Source organism: Taudactylus pleione, unplaced genomic scaffold, assembly GCF_031769625.1.
Source record: "Taudactylus pleione unplaced genomic scaffold, aTauple2 ptg000012l, whole genome shotgun sequence".
In the NCBI taxonomy this organism is placed as follows: Eukaryota; Metazoa; Chordata; class Amphibia; order Anura; family Myobatrachidae; genus Taudactylus; species Taudactylus pleione.
The window spans coordinates 5,297,782-5,318,765 of NW_028284415.1; the positions used below are offsets into that span (position 1 = coordinate 5,297,782).

At 45.0% G+C, this 20,984-nt stretch overlaps 1 protein-coding gene across 1 annotated transcript in view; it reads left to right on the forward strand.

Moving 5' to 3' along the window:
- The first annotated feature begins 3,214 nt into the window (after positions 1-3,214).
- The window catches only part of ATAD5 (ATPase family AAA domain containing 5), an 84,281-nt gene continuing 66,511 nt past the window's right edge, over positions 3,215-20,984 (forward strand). The window contains exon 1 of the mRNA XM_088468565.1: positions 3,215-3,408. Within this exon, the coding sequence (XP_088324691.1) occupies positions 3,358-3,408 (51 nt within the window). The 5' untranslated portion in view covers positions 3,215-3,357. The remainder of the gene's footprint in view (positions 3,409-20,984) is intronic.

A 20,984-nucleotide genomic window follows, 5' to 3' on the forward strand; every position in this document is an offset into this window, starting at 1 on the left:
CATTACGCTGCACAGTAGTGTTCGGTAGTCACAATACACCATATATATTATATATATATATATATATACACACACCCACGTATGTGTGTATCAGAGCCATAACTAGACATTTTAGTTCCCTGTGTCAGAAAGAGAATTGGTAACTCTCTGTTCAAAATAGGGACAGTGTGCGCCAAAGATATAAGGACGTGGCTTGATGGGGGAGGGGCATGGCCACAGAATACTGCCAATTTACATTACACTGCACAGTAGTATTTGTTAGTCACAATACACCACACAGTAGTGTACGTTATTCACATTACACCACAAAGTAGTACCCCTTATACATGTTACGCTACAAAGTAGTGCGTCTTATACATGGTGCACCACACAGTAGAGCCTCTTATACACGATATGCCACAGTAGAGACCATGATACATGTTACGCCATGCAGTAGAGTCCCTTATACACGTTACGCCATGCAGTAGAGTCCCTTATACACGTTACGCCATGCAGTAGAGTCCCTTATACACATTACGACACAGTAGAGCCCCTTTTATATACCTCCCAACTGTCCGGATTTCAGCAGGACAGTCCCGTTTTACAGACACGGTCCTGCTGTCCCACCCGTGGGCCGCAGTGTCCTGCGGGCAGGGGGGAAGTTGGGGAGGACCCACTCACACCGCTGCTCTGCATGGCTGAGCAGCGGTGACTGGATGACGCGCGCATGCACATGTCATCCATCTATACTTTATCGGCTCTGGAAGAGGCTTGGGGACTATCCAGCACTGAGCAAGCTCCCACCATGACGAAAATGGGGGCATGACTTGCGGGTTTGGCATTTCCCGTGTATATTTGGGCGCACGCAAGTGTCCCTCCTCCCCAGGTTCAAAAGTTTTAGCGGTATGCTTATACATATTAAGCAACTGTAAAGCCCCTTATACACGTTACACCACAGTAGAGCCGCTTATACATGTTACGCCACGGTAAAGCCCCTTATACACATTATGCCATGGTAGAGCCACTCCACCTCATTCCCCACCCACCCGGGCGGGGCTTCACGGGAACAGGGCAGAGCCTCGCTACAACCACCGTATATGTCACTATGGGGTCGCAGCCCCCAGGCTCTCCCTACACTGGTGAACAGATGCCGTGCACATGCGCCCGGCACCTGTTCACATTCTGCACACCAGCTGCAAAGCAGAGCAGCGGTATGTGCTCTCCCCAACTTCCCCCCCACTGCGGCCCATGGGTGGGACAGCGGGACAGTCTCATAAAAACGGGACTGTCCCACTGAATGAAGTACAGCTGGGAGCTATGCATCATGGTAGAGCTCTACTGGAGCCCCTTATACACATTATGCCATGGTAGAGCCCCTCCACCTCATTCCCTATTAACGGGGGCTGCTTACCTTTGTTGTTGTGCGGCTGTGCCCAGCATCAGCCACAGAAAGGATCCTGACTATGCCTGGCTCTACCATGAAGTCTAGCCCTTGCAGGAGACGAGGGTGGAAGCACACACTGCCCGCTGTAATGTATATTAGCAGTGGTGCGTCCAGCAGAGAAGGAATCGGGCGCACCACTACCATTATGCATTGCGGAGGCACATACACGGGCGGAGGCGGTAAGTTCCAAGCACAGGGCATGTGTGCTCTGTGTGAGCGCACCGGCCGCACCACACTAGTTCCGGCCCTGGTGTGTGTATCATTTCAGTAACATCGCAACATGCAGGGCCGGAATAAGGGGGGGGCGACAGGGGCGGTCGTCCCTGGGCCCCCACACACAGAGGGCCCCCACACTACGGCATGCAGCAGCACAGTCAGTGCTGCTGCATCAGCTTGGGGCAGGGCGGTAGCCTCCGTCTTCCGGTTCCCGCAGTGGCTGATGCGAGAGGCGGTGACGTCTCTCCTATCATGCACAGCGGGCCGGCCAGGGAGGACGCCGGACGGAGGAGCAGATGCCGGTAGCGGGGATTAAGGTAAGTGGAGATTTATTTCTTTTTTCTGCGTGTGTGCGTCTGGGGGTGGGGACGACTACTTCTAAGGGCACTGCTGGGGGACGGGACGGACTACTACTAAGGACACTGCTGGGGGGGGAGAACTACTACTAGGGGCACTGCTGGGGGGGTGAGGACTACTACTAGGGGCACTGCTGGGGGGGGACAGACTACTACTAAGGGCACTGCTGGGGGGGAAAGGACTACTACTAAGGGCACTGCTGGGGGGGGAGGACTACTACTAAGGGCACTGCTGGAGGGGGAGGACTACTACTAAGGGCACTGCTGGGGGGGAAGGACTACTACTAAGGGCACTGCTGGGGGGGAAAGGACTACTACTAGGGGCACTGCTGGGGGGGAAAGGACTAATACTAGGGGCACAGCTGGGGGGAAAGGACTACTACTAAGGGCACTGCTGGGGGGGAAGGACTACTACTAAGGGCACTGCTGGGGGGGGGATCGGACTACTACTAGGGGCACTGCTGGGGATACTACTGGGGGCACTGCACATTGCTGGGACCACTACTGGGGGACACAGCATAGAGGGGAATTACTACTAGGGGTACTCCTGGGGGGACTACTGTTGAGGGGGGACTGCTACTGGGGGCACGGTTGGGCTCTGTGTGGCTTGAAGGGGGCCCCCACAACTTAGTTGCCCTGGGGCCCCCACAAGCCTTAATCCGGCCCTGGCAACAAGGTATAAATGAATTTATATAGGAGGCTTGAGTGACTAAAAATTATGGTATATTTGTGCTGCAAAATGTGTGCTATATTAATAACTGGTAATAAATAGTATATTTTAGTTATTAATAACAGTCCAGTAAACTATATATGGTGACCCGACTGACATTACAGTATAGCATACAAGATGGGTGAGCCGGGTTACATTACGGTACAGCGTGCATGGGGGAGCTGGGTGACATTACGGTATAGCATGCATGGGCGAACCGGGTGATATTATGGTATAGCGTACATGGGTGAGCCGGCCGGATACGGTACAGCGTACATGGGTGAGCCGGCCGGATACGGTACAGTGCCGTACATCGGTAAGGCTGGTGACATTATTATACACCCGCACCCTCTCTGTTACTACTGAATTGATTTTGGCGCCAAATTCTTCCCACAACGTCTACAGCTGCTGTCCCGAGCTACAGGTTATGACTTCAGGAAGATGATTGCACGAAGACCAATGGAAAGCCAGCCGTGCTTTGTGCCCGCCTATGGGAAGTTAGCAGTGTCTGGCGCGATCCAATGGGAAGGCTGAGTTTTAGAAGATCGATGACGTTGGCTGTGCCGTCTCGCGCGGGTTTTTTCGTACCGGGAAGAAGCGGCGAGCCGGAGATGAGCGAGCGGGGGCTATAGCCCCCCCGTGTGTCTGCCGCCATGGTTGGGGTGCTCACTATGTCCTCCCCGCTGGAAGACTACAGCAGCCAGGTGAGCGGCCCGGTCAGGAGCCTGTGTTACGTAATCCCCTAATACTATACCCCTGTGCATTGTACTATAAACACATACGTTTCTTTCTTTAATTATGTGTGTATATATCTTTCTATGTCCAGATACTGTATATGTCTATAATTCTGTATATACATTTTTCATGTCCATATTTCCCACTACATTATACCTCCCTCCAACATGACCCGTTCCATTAGGTACAAAACACTCTGCTCCTGGATTTCCCATGTAATGATTGCAATCACCTGTGTTGAACCAGGTAATTGATGAGACAGGTGTTTTAGCACAGGTGGCTGCAATCATGAATCAAAAGGGAAGTCCAGGAGCAGAGCATTTTGTACCTAATGGAATGGGTCATGTTGGAGGGTCTGCATTATACCATGACCACTTGTCTATATTGCAAACTACATTATACCTGTCTCTATTGCGAACTCTACATTATACCGGTCTGTATTGCACACTGTACATTATACCGGTCTGTATTGCACACTGTACATGATACCATGACATTATACTGGTCTGTATTGCACACTGTACATGATACCATGACCTTATACCATGATTGCATTGTTGCAAGATGTGATCATAGCGCCAGAAGGTATCATTCGGCGCACACACAGGGGCTCAAAGAGGAGCCCGTTCCTGCGATTTGCCCGGAGGGCTGCTGGGGCTACTGTGCATGTGCATTCCCGCTGACTGCACATGCATGGCTGCCATTGCCGGAGAGGGTTCTGGTGGAACCCTCTCCCGGGTAATTACGAAGTGTAGCCCATGGGCTACAACAGGCTAATGCCATTTTCAGATAGTGTTAGTTGCGGGGGCCAATCTTTGAAATGCATTGTGTGCTGGAAGTTGGTAAATCCACCATAGAAATCTATGGGGGATGTGGCTACCAGTGGAAATAGAGGGATTGGAGATATCTGCTGCGGTCCCTCCTACATACATCTGGGGAAACTTAATATTTGCGGTTAAGCCCCGAAAGCGGGTGTTTTTTGGGGATTAAGCTGCAAATCTACAATAATAAATGGGCCCTAAAGTACCAACCAATCAGCTTGTCATTTTTCAAACACAGCATGTAACATGACAGTTTTGTAGTTGATTGGTTGGTGCTTTCTCTCTCCAATCTTTGATAAATCTCCCTACTGTATGTTATACCATGACCTTATACCTCTCCATATCGCACAATGTACTGTATGTTATACCATGACCTTATACCTCTCCATATCGCACAATGTACTGTATGTTATACCATGACCTTATACCTCTCCATATCGCACAGTGTACTGTATGTTATACTAGGACCTTATACCTCTCCATATCGCACAGTGTACTGTATGTTATACTAGGACCTTATACCTCTCCATATCGCACAGTGTACTTTATGTTATAACATGACCTTATACCTCTCCATATCGCACATGAAATAGAAAAGAGGTACTCTCTTTTATGGGGCACTCGACCTACTCAATTAAAGTTAAAACTTAGCTTTTAATAATTTGCCACTAAAAAAATAATAATAATTCCACACTTAATATCAAAAGACATCTGTACACAAAACATAGAACAAAACCTCATTTAGACCCGTATTCAATTTGAGCTGAGCTGCGGTACTTTTTCGCCTCCCGGACTTTTCATCTACATCGCGTGTTTTGCAGGCGGAAAAGTATTGCGCGCGTGCCCACTTATCCCCGTATTCAATTTGAATGTAGGCGAAAACGGGACCCGGCGAATCTTAAACAAGCCGAAAGTCATGTCCGTTTTGGGGAAATCAGCCTGACACCCCCCAAAAGATGCTCTGACATAGGGGTTAGGTATGGTACCACCCGATTTGGCTTGCTGAAGGTATGTTGTTTTTAAACGGGCTCAATAGCTGCTAAATAGTGTTTTTGTGTAAGTGGTGAAGAATAGTATTCTGGAGTTTTTTTCTGGGGAAATAATTTATCCCAGCAAATTTGGGGTACTTGAAAATGGGGGCCAGCATATTTTAAAGTTAAGTTTAAAAAAATCGTGAAAAATCCACCTGCCGCAAGCCCCTGCAATGAAAAAAAACACCTGGGGCATACTTGGGAACCCCCCCCGGGGTGAAGTTCGCTAGTTTTAACTTTGTTCCCCGACATTTTTTTTCACCCCCAAATTCAAAGTGATTTTTTTGGGGTGTGAAGTATTTTTTTTTTAAGTTTTTTTGACAGTTTCTCTTTGGGGGACTGTCTGAAGGCTGCACGGGGGTTCCCGCAACATTGCACCGCAAAACCCCAATCCTGCACTTTTTTCTGCCTGCTATTCATAGGCGAAACTTTTCCGCCTATTACATTGCATTGACTTTCCGCCTAGGCGAAAAGTCTTCCAAATGAATACAGAGTAAAATCAAATCAGGCGAAAAGTTTCCGCCAAAACACGCGAAAACTGCTTTTCGCTCTAGATTGAATACGGCCTTTAGTCTGGCCAAGATTAGGTCCAGTTAGTAAAAAAACTGACTAGATAGGGGAGATCAATGTATATCTAATATCTCAGTTCCCAGTTATGGTAAGTCAGACATGGTAATCATGACACCATAGTCACACAAATGGCGAAAATATTAGAAGAATTCTTATTTATCAGGGAATAAATACCCTTTGCTTGTAGTGTCGGTGATCACCTGATCAAATCAATGTCCTGTTCATTCAGGATTATACACTATTGTTTATCTGAGAGTATTTCTATGTCCAACAAAAATATAAATAACATACAAAAAGTAATATATATATATATATATATATATATATATATATATTTAGTAGAAAATGCAAGGATTGCACACTCATAAATACTGATACAACAAGGGTGCTATGTTCTAAAAATAATATAGCAGCATATCCCAATTAGGACAACCAGCACACCTTAATGAGGAAAAAAATTTTGTTGTATTTGTGCATGAAAATAACGGCTTCCAAAGTTTCAATAAAATTTGTTTTCCTCATTAAGGTGTGCTGGTTGTCCTAATTGGGATATGCTGCTATATATATATATATATCTCCTCAGAATAACAAACATGAGCGTATATAGTGTTTATCAGTTATCACAGGTTTCCTCCTGAACTTATATACTTTATACAATTGTATTGAATCATACACATTTTGTGGGGAGTTTTATTACATTATCCAACATTTCAAAGTAAATAGACCGTAAAATACAGTGATTACTTTAAGTTTTTAGCCACTGATAAAGAGAATAATCAGAGAGTCTCTCCACTTGATGTATGACAGAAATGGCTGCTGCAGGGTGTCTTACACATGCATAGAATGCCCTGTGAGCGGATCCCTCCCTATACATGGAGATAGAAATGATAGATCATTTGCTGTTGGACAGAGCACTGGGGGGTGAATCTGATGAAGTTCAGTGCAGATCCATTCCCCTGCGTCTGTGCAATGAGAGTGCCTTAGCAAGGTAGATATAAGATAATAGTGAAGTGTAGATAAAAGGGTAGATCCCCAGGGTGCTGCTTCTCACAGTGTGTGCAGAACACAGTGGACTGTGAGTAAGCAGTCCTGGGAATTCCTTATTACACTGTATAAGTGCATTAAGAAGGTACATCCGTGCCGTGGGCTGTCCCCACTGTGCCCTGATGTGAGAGACAGTGCAGGGACAGAGAGAGGGTGCGCTCTTCACTCTTCCCAGAATAAAGTACCTGTGGTTCAGGATGTTGCTGCTCATGGTGGTCAGCCAATAGGGGTTCCCCCTGTGCACTAAGGGGTTCCCTGAGGTTGCCAAGACCTGCCTTTCGCCGGGAGGCTTTCCCGATGGGTGGCCTGCACAAGGGGGGAGATTTATGAATAGGCAATTGATCATCTGCCTTCAAACTCCTTACCCTCATATCTTCATTTCGTCTTTCCCAATGGACCTTCTCACCCTCCCATGTGAGTGTGCATTCGGTTGATCTGGTCTTCACTTACAGTTGTGATATTTCTGATTATTCCAATTCCCCATTCCCCCTCTCTACCATCACCGTCTTTTAACTTATCCCTCTCGCCTTCCCCTCCTCTACCTCCTTAGGCCGTCATCCCTAAGTGTAACATTGAGGCTATTGACACCATTTCTTTTTCCTCCCTGCTTGACTCTCTTCTCTCCCCTATCCTTTCTCTCTCCTGCCGTGAACAAGCCATTACCTTATACAATGCCTCCCTTACTTCTGCTGTTGACTCTTTTGCTCCAGCAATCACTACTTACCCATGCAGAGCCACACCACTAGCCTGGCATTCCAAATGCACCAGATATCTGCCAAAGTGTCCACGAACTGCCGATTGACAGTGGAGGAGATCACGCTCTAAGGCAGACTTGCTCCATTTCAAATTTATGCTCTCATCCTACAGTGCTGCCCTTTCTGATGCGCTGTGTTACACCTCCCGGCCGGCTCCACTGAGCATGCGTGAGATCTCAAGCATCGCAAGATCTCATGTGCAGCCCGGAGCCTGGCAGCCGCCGCAGCCCGGGACAGCGCTGTCCCTACTGTGGTGTTAGGGTGACAACAGCTGCAGCTGTCTGAACGGTCAGTGCCCAGCATATCGGCGTGCTATCTTGTAGATAGTGACGATAATACAGGCACATGGCGCCCCTGTCATTTACCACCCATCCCCTCTTTATTACCTGTGGGAGAAGCGGTATCGGCGCACCACTCCACCCCCATATTGCCTATTCATACATGTCCCCCAATGTACCTTTGACCTGTCCATGTTCCGCAATGTACCTAATACCATGACCTTATACTTGTCTATTGCACACTATTTGTTATACCATGACCTTATACCTTTCCATATTGCCTGATTCAGAGATGTACTCTGACACTGCTGCTGTACATCAGGATTTGTATGGAGACCCCCACCTGTGGCTTCACAAATCCAACCAACAATGAACAAAGATGCAGCATTCGTCTCAAATCAGTAACTCATCGGAGTCCTTGGTAACCCTATGGTTATTTAGAATGCCCGTTGGTACTGAGACGCCATTTTTACTGCTCACTGGATCGCAAACGCAGTGTACTGCATGCCCCAAAATGGTTGTTACACGCCTGTGTGTAACTCCCCCAAACAAGTCCTGACTGTCAGCCAAATCCTCACTGCAGCTGCTGACTGTAATGAAATTTGACGCATGTGTAGTCCAACTTGTATGCATGCACAGATCATCGATAATCACTCTTGTGTAAACATCGGCAATGTGGCCATCTCTGAATCAGGCCCACTGTCCATTACACCATGACCTTGTACCTGTCCATATCAAACACTGGTCCTGATTCAGAGATGTACGCTAAATACACTTGCCGGATCATCCCTTTATTTGGGACACGTGAACTATACAGGTTCTGTGGCTGATTAAAATCAGGTAAAATGGAGATTTGAATGGCGATTCAATTGTTTTGTGGGAGGCGATAATTAATGGGCGCCCAGAGTTGCTATTCAATTGTTCTGGGTGCACATTAAGTAGGTCATCGTGCCCTAGAAGACTGGGTTTAGCCGTGTAAAACGTCTACAACTGTCTGATGTCCTGGTTAGGGCGCCCAAACTATCGGTGTATTGCATTTTTAGCTCGCACCCTCCTGAATTGCTCCATGGGGTGCCCAAAAAACAATTGGATCACCCCCTTTAAGTCAGACAGCCACAGAATGTGTCGTAAATTTGTCTCCTGAATTAAAGGGGTGATATGGCAAGCCTAACGTTAATGCCACCACTGCTGCAAATTTGTCAGTAGTGTACATTTCACCGTTAACCAGGGCCGGATTAAGGCTTGTGGGAGCCTCATCAGTAATGATCTAGTACACTGCCAGGGGCAAACACAGAATTTTGTGGGGGCATATATATAGATAGATATATAATTTGAGAGAGATGTAGGTAGATGGATGGACAGAGGGAGGGAGCGAGACGAGAGACTGGGATGGATGGACGGGGAGGGAGCGAGAGGAGAGACTGGGATGGACGGGGAGGGAGCGAGAGGAGAGACGGGGATGGATGGACAGGGAGGGAGGCAGCGAGAGCAGAGACGGGGGGAGGGAGGCAGCGAGAGCAGACGGGGGGAGGGAGGCAGCGAGAGCAGAGACGGGGGGAGGGAGGCAGTGAGAGCAGAGACGGGGGGAGGGAGGCAGTGAGAGCAGAGACGGGGGGAGGGAGGCAGCGAGAGCAGAGACGGGGGGAGGGAGGCAGCGAGAGGAGAGACGGGGGGGAGGGAGGCAGCGAGAGGAGAGACGGGGGGGAGGGAGGCAGCGAGAGGAGAGACGGGGGGAGGGAGGCAGCGAGAGGAGAGACGGGGGGGAGGGAGGCAGCGAGAGGAGAGACGGGGGGGAGGGAGGCAGCGAGAGGAGAGACGGGGGGGAGGGAGGCAGCGAGAGGAGAGACGGGGGGGAGGGAGGCAGCGAGAGGAGAGACGGGGGGAGGGAGGCAGCGAGAGGAGACACTGGGGAAAAAAAATGAGGGAGGGAGCGCGCGCGCACTGCATGTTGCACTATCTGCTTTCTGAAGGGGGTGGACACTTCACGACATTAGGCCATGCCCTCTACCCATACACCTGCAAATATCTGCTTTATGTCAGCGAGGGGGCGGAGCTTCCATAGTCAGCCATGGTCCGGTTCATCAGTGAGTGCTTTGTGATGCTGATGGGAGCCGACTAGGAAGAGTCCAGAGTGGCCAGGTACCAGCCAATATTTGCGGCAGTATGGGGGCCCCTGGGTGACCGTCCTGTCCGCCCCGCCTATAATTTGGTCCTGCCGTTAACTTATCTGTTTTTATTATACACTGTATGTTATACCATGAGCTTTACCTGTCCATTTTGTACATTTTATGGTATGATGTATGGCCTTATACATATCGAAAACTCTGCGTATTTTTCCATGATGTTACACTTGTATGTATCATGTACTGTACATTATACCTTATACCTGTTTATATTGTGCTCTGTACATTATATCGTGATCCATTATATTATCTGGTATGTTGTGTGTCTAGCGCTAGCGCACTGGACACCACACACACCTGCCGCAGCCCACTACACAAGTTTACAAACAGGCAGAGTACAAACTTCGGTGCCAACTAGGATGCATCAGAGATAAGAATGAAAGGGATAAAGAGAAACAAGAAAGAAAGCAATGATGAGGAATAAAAGGCAGACTAAAGAAGTGGGCAAAGTTGGCACATGGCAGACAAAACGAACAGTATTATTATAGATCATACAAGGAATACTTTGTAAGGTGCTGCGGAACACTTGTGGCGCCATATAAATAAATACCTGTAACACTCTCTAAGCATGTCCTATTTCTCAGGCTAGCTAGGTCTTGTTCGATTCAAATGTCTGCCTGAGAACAGATAGCATGTACACATTTGCAAAGAAGGAGAGAAAAAAGATATAGGTGGAGAGAGAGACTGTGTATGGACATCGGAAGCCCGGTATGAAATGGTTGCTGGGCTTCTGGCATCAAGTGCAGTGATACGATGGCTACTAGCCATCGTATTGCAACCACTCGCTGCTATAACCATTGAAGGTTTTACTGTGCACATGCACAGAACTTTCAGATCTTCACTCATTCACACATGAGCTGAGCTGCAGATATCACTTATGGGTGTCTGCAGATTCACTTAAGTAGCTAGGCATTGGATGGGCATCCAGCTGCATCCTATGGCTAGCAACCATACAATTCCATCAATTTGCTGGGAAAATTACTTCCATTGAATCAGAAACATTGGTTGCTATCCTTTTGGCTGCCGATGTCCTTCTCCAAGAGAGAGACGCAGGGAACGGGGGAGGCAAACAGATATGGGGGAAGGGGATAAGGGGGGCAGAAAGGGATTTGAGTAACAGGTGGGGGATAGATGGGAATTTGGGGGAAAAGAGGAGAAAAAGAAAACTGCGGCGCAGGAAATACCATGACCTTATGTCAGTATTGTGAAATGCCATGATCTATATCGGAGGTTCCCAAACTCTGCCATTACAGACCAGGTTTTAAGATTATCCATGATTGAGCACAGGTGACTTAATTAGCACCTTAGTCAATTTGTTTTAACCATCTTTAGCATGGATATCCTTAACCTGGACTTTAATGGCAGAGTTTGGGAACCTCTGGTCAATATCATACATCGGCTATTTCCGTGCACTCTATTTCTGGCTTTAACACACACGCCATTGTACATTATATCATGGCCTTATGGCTATCCCTATTGTGCCCTGTACATTATACTATTATATTATAATATAATACATTTATGTAATTTAGCGTCTTTCCAAACAGAATGAAAACACACAACCCCCCTCCCTTCTGTTTAATGTTATTTATTTGTGCAAAGTAACCTGTGCCTTTTACTGGTTTGCCATCCTATCAATAATTACAAACCACCTCTGCCTCTCCTGTTGACACTGCACAAACTCCCAGCAGCGCCTGCACTGGCAGGAAATACAGGCAGGTGCATAAATATTGGGACATTGACAGAATTTTCATATTTTGGCCTCTATGCACCACCACAATGGCTTTGAAATAAAACAAACAAGATGTGCTTTAACTGCAGACTTCCAGATTTAATTTGAGGGTAATTATATCCAAATCAGGTGAACGGTGTAGAAATTACAACGGTTTCTATATGTGCCTCCCACTTTTTAAGGGGGAGATTGAATCCAGCCATGTCTCATCAAGTGTTTGGACAAGGGAGACTTTCCAAAAACTAATGCTACGCTGTTGCATCGCTATGGGGGTACTGGCTGCACTGGGTGTCATCCTCAGAGTGGGTGACACCTAAATGCTGACTCTTCCTCGACAGGAGCCAGGTGATGCAGTGTGACATTCTCCAGCAGCACACGTCACAGGAGGAGCCGACAGTGCAGACACTAGTCTCTGGGGGCAGCCCAACATCACCAGGGATGCTGGGCACGCCACCGGAGGGATTTTCCTGCGAGGCCTCGTTCCCTTTATGGTAGGCCCTGCCTCCTTTTCGGGCGCACGTGAAGTGAGATGTGGTGTGCGCACCAGGTGTCACCAGACCCTGTGACGCCTCTGGCTGTAGCTAACTTTCCAAGTGACACCCACCCAAACAACAGAACTCTTTATCTGAAGTAGGTAGGCATGTGGGATGACTTTTGGCCTTTGCAATAGATGAGTAATTAAATAAATATAACTCTTGACTAATCCACTCAGAAGGAACGCAGTTGAACTGGTAAATTGAAAAAAAAATTTCACATGATAAAATCTTAATATTAAACATACATATAAACACTCGAATGGGATGTAAACATTGCTACAGTATATGGTTTATTTATTGGAATTGGATAAATCAGTGCTAGGCGCTGCAGCATTCTTTCATGGTGGTTAATTTTTGTTCTCATTGCTGTCCTGCATGGTCTCTACACATTCTGTGTTTGGTACTTTTGCCTTTTGAAAACTGGTAACGGTGTATCAAAAGCAGACTCTTGATGTGTTTTTAATAACATTGTAGACATCACTTGTAGGCTTCACTCTGTTTATATGTGATAAATAAAGAAATTAGTGGAACAAGTTGCATTCTGAAATAGGCCATAGCGTAGCAAGGAAAACGCCAAAGGTTAAGGTAACACTAGAAACAAGTTACCGGTACTAGTTTCTGACCTGTTTACATTAAAAACCAGTAAGTATGTGCGCTTAGGGTGGATTCTCTGATGTGCTTATGGGTTTGCCAGGGAAGCTGGTCTCAAATGAAACATTTTCTCAACAAGAAGTGACCGTATTTTACATATCACCTACTTCAGAGGTTTTCAACTAATGTGTGCCGCCGGTCACATTATAGAACGGACCGGGCAGCGCTGCCGCCGAGCTCCTCTGGGAGGCTCAGGCGCCTGGGCCGTGCCTAGACGCGGCAGCATGACATCACAGCTCACGCACGCCACGTTGCCTGTCTGCCCAGCCAGTCACACAGCCCTTCGAAGAACCGTGGAGTGTGCTGTTACAGTGGAGGAGGAGCTGAGAAGACAGGAGAACATGTAAAGAGAGAAGCTGGTAAGTGAATGGGGGGGGGCGACGACACAATAACACACTGATGGACACGAGGGAGGGGAGAGCAGAATAACGGACACCAATGGAGAGGAGGGGGAGAGAGTGCAGCACAGACACCTATGGGGAGGAGGGGGGGATAGAGCAGAACAGACACCGAAGGGGAGGAGGTTTTGGGGGAGGGGGGGGGCAGAGTGCAGAATAACACCGATTGGGAGGAGGGGTGAGGGCAGAACAACACATGCTGCCCCTGCCATAATGAAATATCTTGGGAATGGGACCCAAATCTTAACACAGAATGCATTTGTTTTATATACACCTTATACACACAGCCTGCTGTTAATTTTGTACAATATTTTCAATAATTTTATGCCTTAAACAAAGTTTGTGCACATTGAACTATGAAAAAGTAAAGGTTTCACTATCTGTCATGCTAAAAGAATTCCGTATTTCGGAATATTTGGATATGGGAGACTCAACCTGTACTATAGCCATTCCTAAAAAGGATGCCTTGATGTGTCACATCAAGCTTCTCTCATGTTAGGTACATATATTTTCCTGCTTAGTAGCTTCACCTGTTACAGACTGACTATGGGGAATAGGAAGCAGTTGTTCAGACAATTTACTTCATTTTTCGCCATCAACCCATTTTTGGACACTGCTACCATGGTGTTGAGTTGAAGAAGCAGCTGGGCACATAAGTGTAATTCATTCTTTGATGCTGTAGCTTCTCCCTTAATAAACCCTAAAGCTGGGTACACAATAGACGAAATGTCGTCCAATCCCACGGATCGGAGCGACATATCTGGTACATTGACAGCCACTTAACAAGGAAACAAGTTCCTTCCTGCAGGTGCTAAATAAAGAATAATAATAAAAAAAAATCTTCAGTTATAACTAGCAGCAGTTGCCCTTAAAACCTGTGTGGGCTCACAATTAGAAATGACAAACAACCAATAAAACGAATGGTACTTAGCTGATCTGGAGGATTATTACTACAGGTTGAGTCTCCCATATCCAAAATGCTTGGTATTGCAGGGGTATTTTGGATATCGGAATATTCCATATTTTGGAATATTTGCATATTATAATGAAATGTCTTGGAATTGGGACACAAATCTAAGTACAGAATGCATGTATGTTCTATATACATCTTATATACACAGCCTGCAGGTAATTTTATACAATATTTTCAATAATTTTGTGGCTCAAACAAAGTTTGTGAACATACATGAAATTCATTTATATTTCATATACACCTTATACACAAAGCCTGAAGGTAAATGTATACAATATGTTTAATATGTGCTTTAAACAAGGTTTATGTACATTGAACCATCAAAAAGCAAAGTTTTCACTATCTTAGTCATGCTAAGAAAATTCCGTATTTCGGAATATTCCGTATTTCGGAATATTTGGATATGGGAGACTCAACCTGTACTCGCTTAGCATGGCAGAATAAAAATTCAAGACACAGAATAAAACTGCTATATATTTTAAACTATCAATCCAATTGAAATATAAAACAAATGATGTGCACATATCTAAATTATCGAGTAAAATAGTATCGTCTTTAAAATATTCAATTGTCAATGCCAGTGAGGTAAATAGAGAAAATTATACTATATTTATACCATCAAACATAGCCGGAATAAATGAACATACTTTGTATCAAAAAAGAGATTGGTTTAGGAGTTCTTTACCTGGCTTGATCCGGCTATTTTATAGTATAATCGAATCCACACTGATACAAAGAACGTTTATTTATTCCAGCTTGTTACTATGTTTGATGGTATGAATATAAGTGCTGAGGTCATTAAGGCGAAAAAATTTACTAATCGTATATCTGCAAAGGAAGTGTCAACCAGAGCTAACCCCCTCTTATAGTACAGTATGTGGTGTCCTGTTAAGAAAAATCAAATCAGCCAGTCATTTGCAATAAGTGTTGAGAAGTAAAAAAAAATTATTTAAGCAGAACTGATGTTGCTGATTAGAATTATAGAAGAACTGAAGGTGATGCAGTCGGGAAACAGGCTGTCTTAATCCCGACAGCCGGCTTCCCGACTGCTTTATCCTGGCGATGGTTAAATGACAGGCATCTATATCTAGGCGCCTGTCATTTTCCCGATGCCGGGAGACAGGTGCCCGGCATCCAGATCGAAGGGATGCTGGGTGCCACGAGTGGACAGCCGCTGTGGGGAGGGTTAGGTTTAGGGCACCCGGGGAGGACTTAGGGTTAGGCACCCCCCCGGGTGGGTTAGGCTAGGGGGAGGGTTAGGGTTAGGCACCCCCCCTGGGGTACTTGGGTTTAAGCAGCGGGAAAGGGGGGGTTGGGTTTAGGCACTTGGGGGGGAGGTTAGGGTTAGGCACCCCTAAGGAGGGTTAGGGGGTTAGGTTAGTTTTTTACTTACCTACGGACAATCGGGATTTCCAGCGCTGTCGGGATCTCTGCTTCTGTCCGCCTGCCGCGGTCGGGATTCGAGCTGCCGGCCAGAGGGACGGCGGTATTTCATACCGATTCCGAACTGAAGCTCCTTTCCTCTAGTTATTTTCTCTTTGGTCCCATTTTATCTTGAGCTGAAGATCACTTGTTCTTCAGACTATAATTTTGTTATGGTGGTTTATTGTTTAGACCACTATAAAAATTAAAAGAAAAAAGCTGTGTTGACCTACATTCTCTTTAATCAGAATTTTTAAGTGTCTGTACCACAAATCTTGGTGTAGGTCAGATTCTTTTTAGTTCTGTGCTTTTATTCTTAATTAGACTTGTATCCCAGCTGCCAGTCTAAATTTGCTAATGGATGAACAGATGGATCCTTGCCCAATGTGCAGCCTGCATGGCGGAGCAGGACCTAGAATCGATAGACGAGCCTTTGTGGATGAGATCTCTGGATCAAACCATGAATGAGCGGTTTAATTTGTCTGTGTCAGGTTTTCTACATCTCTGCCTGAACCTACGCCTGCCTTTTGCTCTCTGGAAAAATCCTTAGCAGTCGCATCAGTTTTTTGAGATATATCCGTATGAACCTTCATGCTGGAGACATCTGCCTTGGGGCTAGAAAAAATGTCTTTCTCTTTTAAAAAAACAAAACAAAACAAAAAAACCCCTCTTGGACATATCTTTCAATTGCGCAAGAATATAAAGCTCTGATTCTGTGTTCTCTTAAAAGCGGATGCTTGTGGACTGTAGTACATAGACAATCTTATCATAGCTGTTCTGTAAATTTTAAACATTGTCAATGTTTTTGGGATGCATCTTTAGGGAAAAATAAATTTGAAGGAAAAGTCTTTCCTTACCTCCTTCCACTCTGTTGTTAAAATTTGTTCAAGAACCTTGGTTGAGATCGGATAAGAAGTTTATCATACTACATGTATTTCCATTCATTTACTCTTTACTGCCAGTAGAGGTGACTAACATTCACTACTTTCTAAGACTACCACTCTTCTTATACAGAGTGCAGATTCTTTTAAAGGTCCAACAGACCATAACTGTGAACACATTTTGAAGTCCATTTACATTGCTGTTGGGATGGCATGAAAACCTAACCTGGCTTTAGCTTAGGCTTTGAAAACCCTGGAGATATGGTCAGACTACTATCTGTCTGAGCTTGTGACCTTGACTGATCTCACTAAGGGCCTCATTTATCAATGAGTTTATTACTCAAAACTAGTGATAAATATCACTTTTTATGATAAATGGTGCTCAGCCGATCAGCCGCCAACTGTTATAAAAATGACAGTTGGGAGCTGATTGGCTGGAGCCCCATTTATCATAAGTGATATTTATCACTAGTTTTGAGTTATAAACTCGTTGATAAATGAGGCTGTAAGGGCCTAATTTATCAACTAGTTGTATCACTCACGAGTGATAAAACTCACTGCATATGATGGTGCTCCAGCCAAATGGCTCCCAACTGTCATTTTTCAAACAGATGACAGGAGCTGGAGCACCATTTAGGTATGCAGCAAGTTTTGCCACTTGTTAGTGATAAAACTCTTGATAAATGAGGCCCTTAGGATGAGTCGGATTACCCTGCTACATACATATTACATAGCTGCTGCGTTAAAGTCACTGCATACTGGTGGTTTTCGTTCTGATCGAAATAAATAGTACACACACATGACCATTTGAGTGAGTACAAATGAACACACTTTATTTACAAGTAACAAACAATTAACATACAAAGTATACAGTATACTCAACTTTTGTCTGTATATTCAGATGACACCGGTAATTTATCCTCTTCAACATAAGATGTACTTAATCTTCATCTGGGGAGCCCTCGTTTCAATAACGCCCAGGTAGTTCAATATACATTGCAGGCACCGTACTGCAGTCTCAGGTCCATGCACGAGCCAAAGAGCCTTTGTCTAGGTCTTGATTTATATACCATAAGTGTGTTGGCTTTCCGAATGTTAAGCCCATATTAGTTACATACTGGGTACCAAGCACTGATTGGTACAACGTAGCATGAACCATACTTATGTCTTGCACATGCTCTGTAAGTGCTAACATATACTACCAGACAAAGAAATACTGTAATGACGTGTCCTAATGTCTAGCGTCTCTACACATCTTACAATGGTCACCCACTGGAATGTGGCTCACTGTCTATTGATAATACCATATAAGCTATGAATGGCTCATTGTACATCTCTAATAGTGACAGGTACAAGTTAGGGCCTCAATTTATGTCTTGTTTGACCTCAAGGTGATTTGACCAATCTGTCCATAGACTGCAACTTCAATCTCTTTTCAAACCTTAATGGGGCCTAGCAAGGGTATATGTGTTACAACTTGAATGCCTATGTAGAAATGAATTATTTAACCCACTGGTTACAGTCACAATTTCTAGGGTTAGGCCACGGACCGGGAGGGTTGGGTTTAGGCACCACTTGGGGGGGGGGGGGGGGGGGTTAGGCACCAAGGGGGAAGGGTTAGGTTTGGGCACAAACGGGAGGGTTAGAGTTAGGGTGCAGGAACACTGGGTTAGGGGGAGAAAGGGGGAGGGTTTAGCATACTTACGTAAGCCCCTGTCGGGATGATCCTGTCGGTCTTTTGACAGCTGACATCCCAACTGCCTGTATTTCATACCCAACCCGTGTGTAAATCATCTGACAAACTGAATGTAGAAATCATTACCAGCAATCTCTAGGGAAGTTTATTTTTCTTATTGGAACAATAATTGTGTAGTACAGAGTTTACAAAACTCTCCATTACAGTCCAGGTTTTAAGAATATCCATGCTTAAGTCAAGATGGTTGAATCAAATTGTCAGAGGTACTAATTAAGTCACCTGTGCTCAAGCATAGATATCATAAAATCTGAACTGTAATGGTGGAGTTTGGGAAAATTTGGTGTAGTGCATATACAAGAAATTGCTTGTTAAAAAAGAGGATTGTTCCTTTAGATCTGACAGGTGTGTACCTAGCTTTAGTCTCTAGAGAATTTTCATTGCGACAGACCATATCAGAACCTTAAAGATAGCCATACACTGACCGATAATCTGGCAAATCTAAAGATCATTCTGAAAGATTTTCTCTCCTTGTATGGACAAGAAAAATAATATGAAAATAAATAAAAATGGGCACAAAGGGGTCAATCCAATTAGGTGTGAGTTGCGATTTTCACTTCGAATTCGCGTAGTGAATTCATTTTGCAAACCAATTAGCAACTCGCACTGAATCAGTCAGACTGAATTTGCAACTTTCCACTCGCTCCTCCCTGAGGGTGAGAGAATGAAAGGAAAAATCTTTATTTTAAGGTTAAAATGTCGGGACCCTGTGCTGAACCCCTTGTACACCATCCCTAATGACTAGTTAGGCAGTTAGAAGTTTTAAATTTGCTTAATTATTTCAAAAATTACATGTTGTTTTTTGGGGTAAAAAAAGTCCTCAAATTACCAGAAAATCAACTTTTTCGTTAGTTTAGGCACCACAAAGTTAATTACAATATTTTTTTTAGTTGAAAGATAATTGTTTTTATAATTATTTTTCAATGTGCCCTCAAAGTACCCCAAAAATCACACTTTTTCCTACTTTTTTTTTGCATTTTTCATTTAATTCGTTTGAGATTAAATTAAGTTTTTCTTTTTATCATTTTCTTGCATTTTTTTAAAAAAGCACAAAGCAGCCATTCGACACCATTTCAAAACTTGCAGTAAATTCCTAATGGCCACAAACAACCGTCTATACAGTCCTGCTAACTAAATTATCCATTTTGGGGGGTCCAGGATGGTCTACCCACATTTTCATGCATTTCTCGCAAATCTCATATGGCAGGCAATTCGCACCCCTCTGCTGTGAGTAGTGCGAATAGACATTTTTAATTGGATTGAAGAATTCTCTGAAGCGCGCTTCGCGGTGAAGTGTGCGTGTTTATAGAAACAAACTCGCTACTTGCAATTCGTATCTAATTGGATCGAGCCCAAAGTAGTCAAGATCTGTTGATATTCCAGCATATATACCCATCAGTCATAACAGTACCAACAGGTGAAGTGAATACCATTGATTAGTGAACTGTCAGTTCTTGAAGTTGATGTTGTAAGCAGGGTAAATGGGTAAGTATAAGTCTGAGAGACTTTGTCGAGGGCCAAATTGTGATCGCTAGACGACTGGGTCAGAGCATCACCAAACCTGCAGGTCTTGTGGGATGGTATGCATTGGTTAGTACCTACCAAAGTGGTCCAAGGACGGACAACCAGGGAACCGGCAATAGGGTCATGGGTGCCCAAGGCTCATTGATGTGGGTGAGAAGCGAAGGCTATACTGTCCGATCCAGTCACACAAAAGAAATACTGTAGCACAAATTTCAGAAAACGTTAATGCTGATTATGATAGGTGTCAGAACACAGTGCATTGCAGCTTGCTGCATATGGGGGTGTGTAGCTGCAGATCGGCCAAAGTGCCCATGCTGGCCCTTGTCCACTGCTGAAAGTGTTTAATGGGCATGTGATAGTCATAACTGGCCACGGAGTAATGGCTGAAGGTATCCTGGTCTGAAGAATCTAAATTTCTTTTACATCATGTGGATGGCCTGGTGCGTGTACGTAGTTTACCTGTGGAAGAGATGGCACGGAAGAAGGTAAACCGGCGGAGGCGGTGTGATGCTCTGGACAATGTACTGCTGGGATATTACTTTGACACGTACCACCTATCTACACATTGTTGCAGACCAAGTACATTCCATCATGACATTGGTATTCCCTGATGGTAGTGGCCTCTTTCAACAGGATAATGTGCCCTGCCATACTGCAAAAATAGTTCAAGGTGCCAAATGTTAGTCCAATCGAGCTTGTGTGGGATGTGCTGAAAAAACAAGTTCTGAGCCATAGAGGCCCCACCTGGCAACTTAGAGGACTTAAACGATCTGCTGCTAATATCTTGGTGCCATATACACACAGTACAAAACCCAGGGCACTCCCCAGGCTTGTAGATAAACAGAAAAAAAAAGTTTATTCTTCCAATTTAGACGATTTGATCCCTTTAGGGATCTAAAGGCCCCCATACATCAGCAATTGATTGCAGCAACCCTGCAATTTGCAATCGATTGTGTATAAAAATCTTTCCCTTTTTCAATCGATTGCAAATTG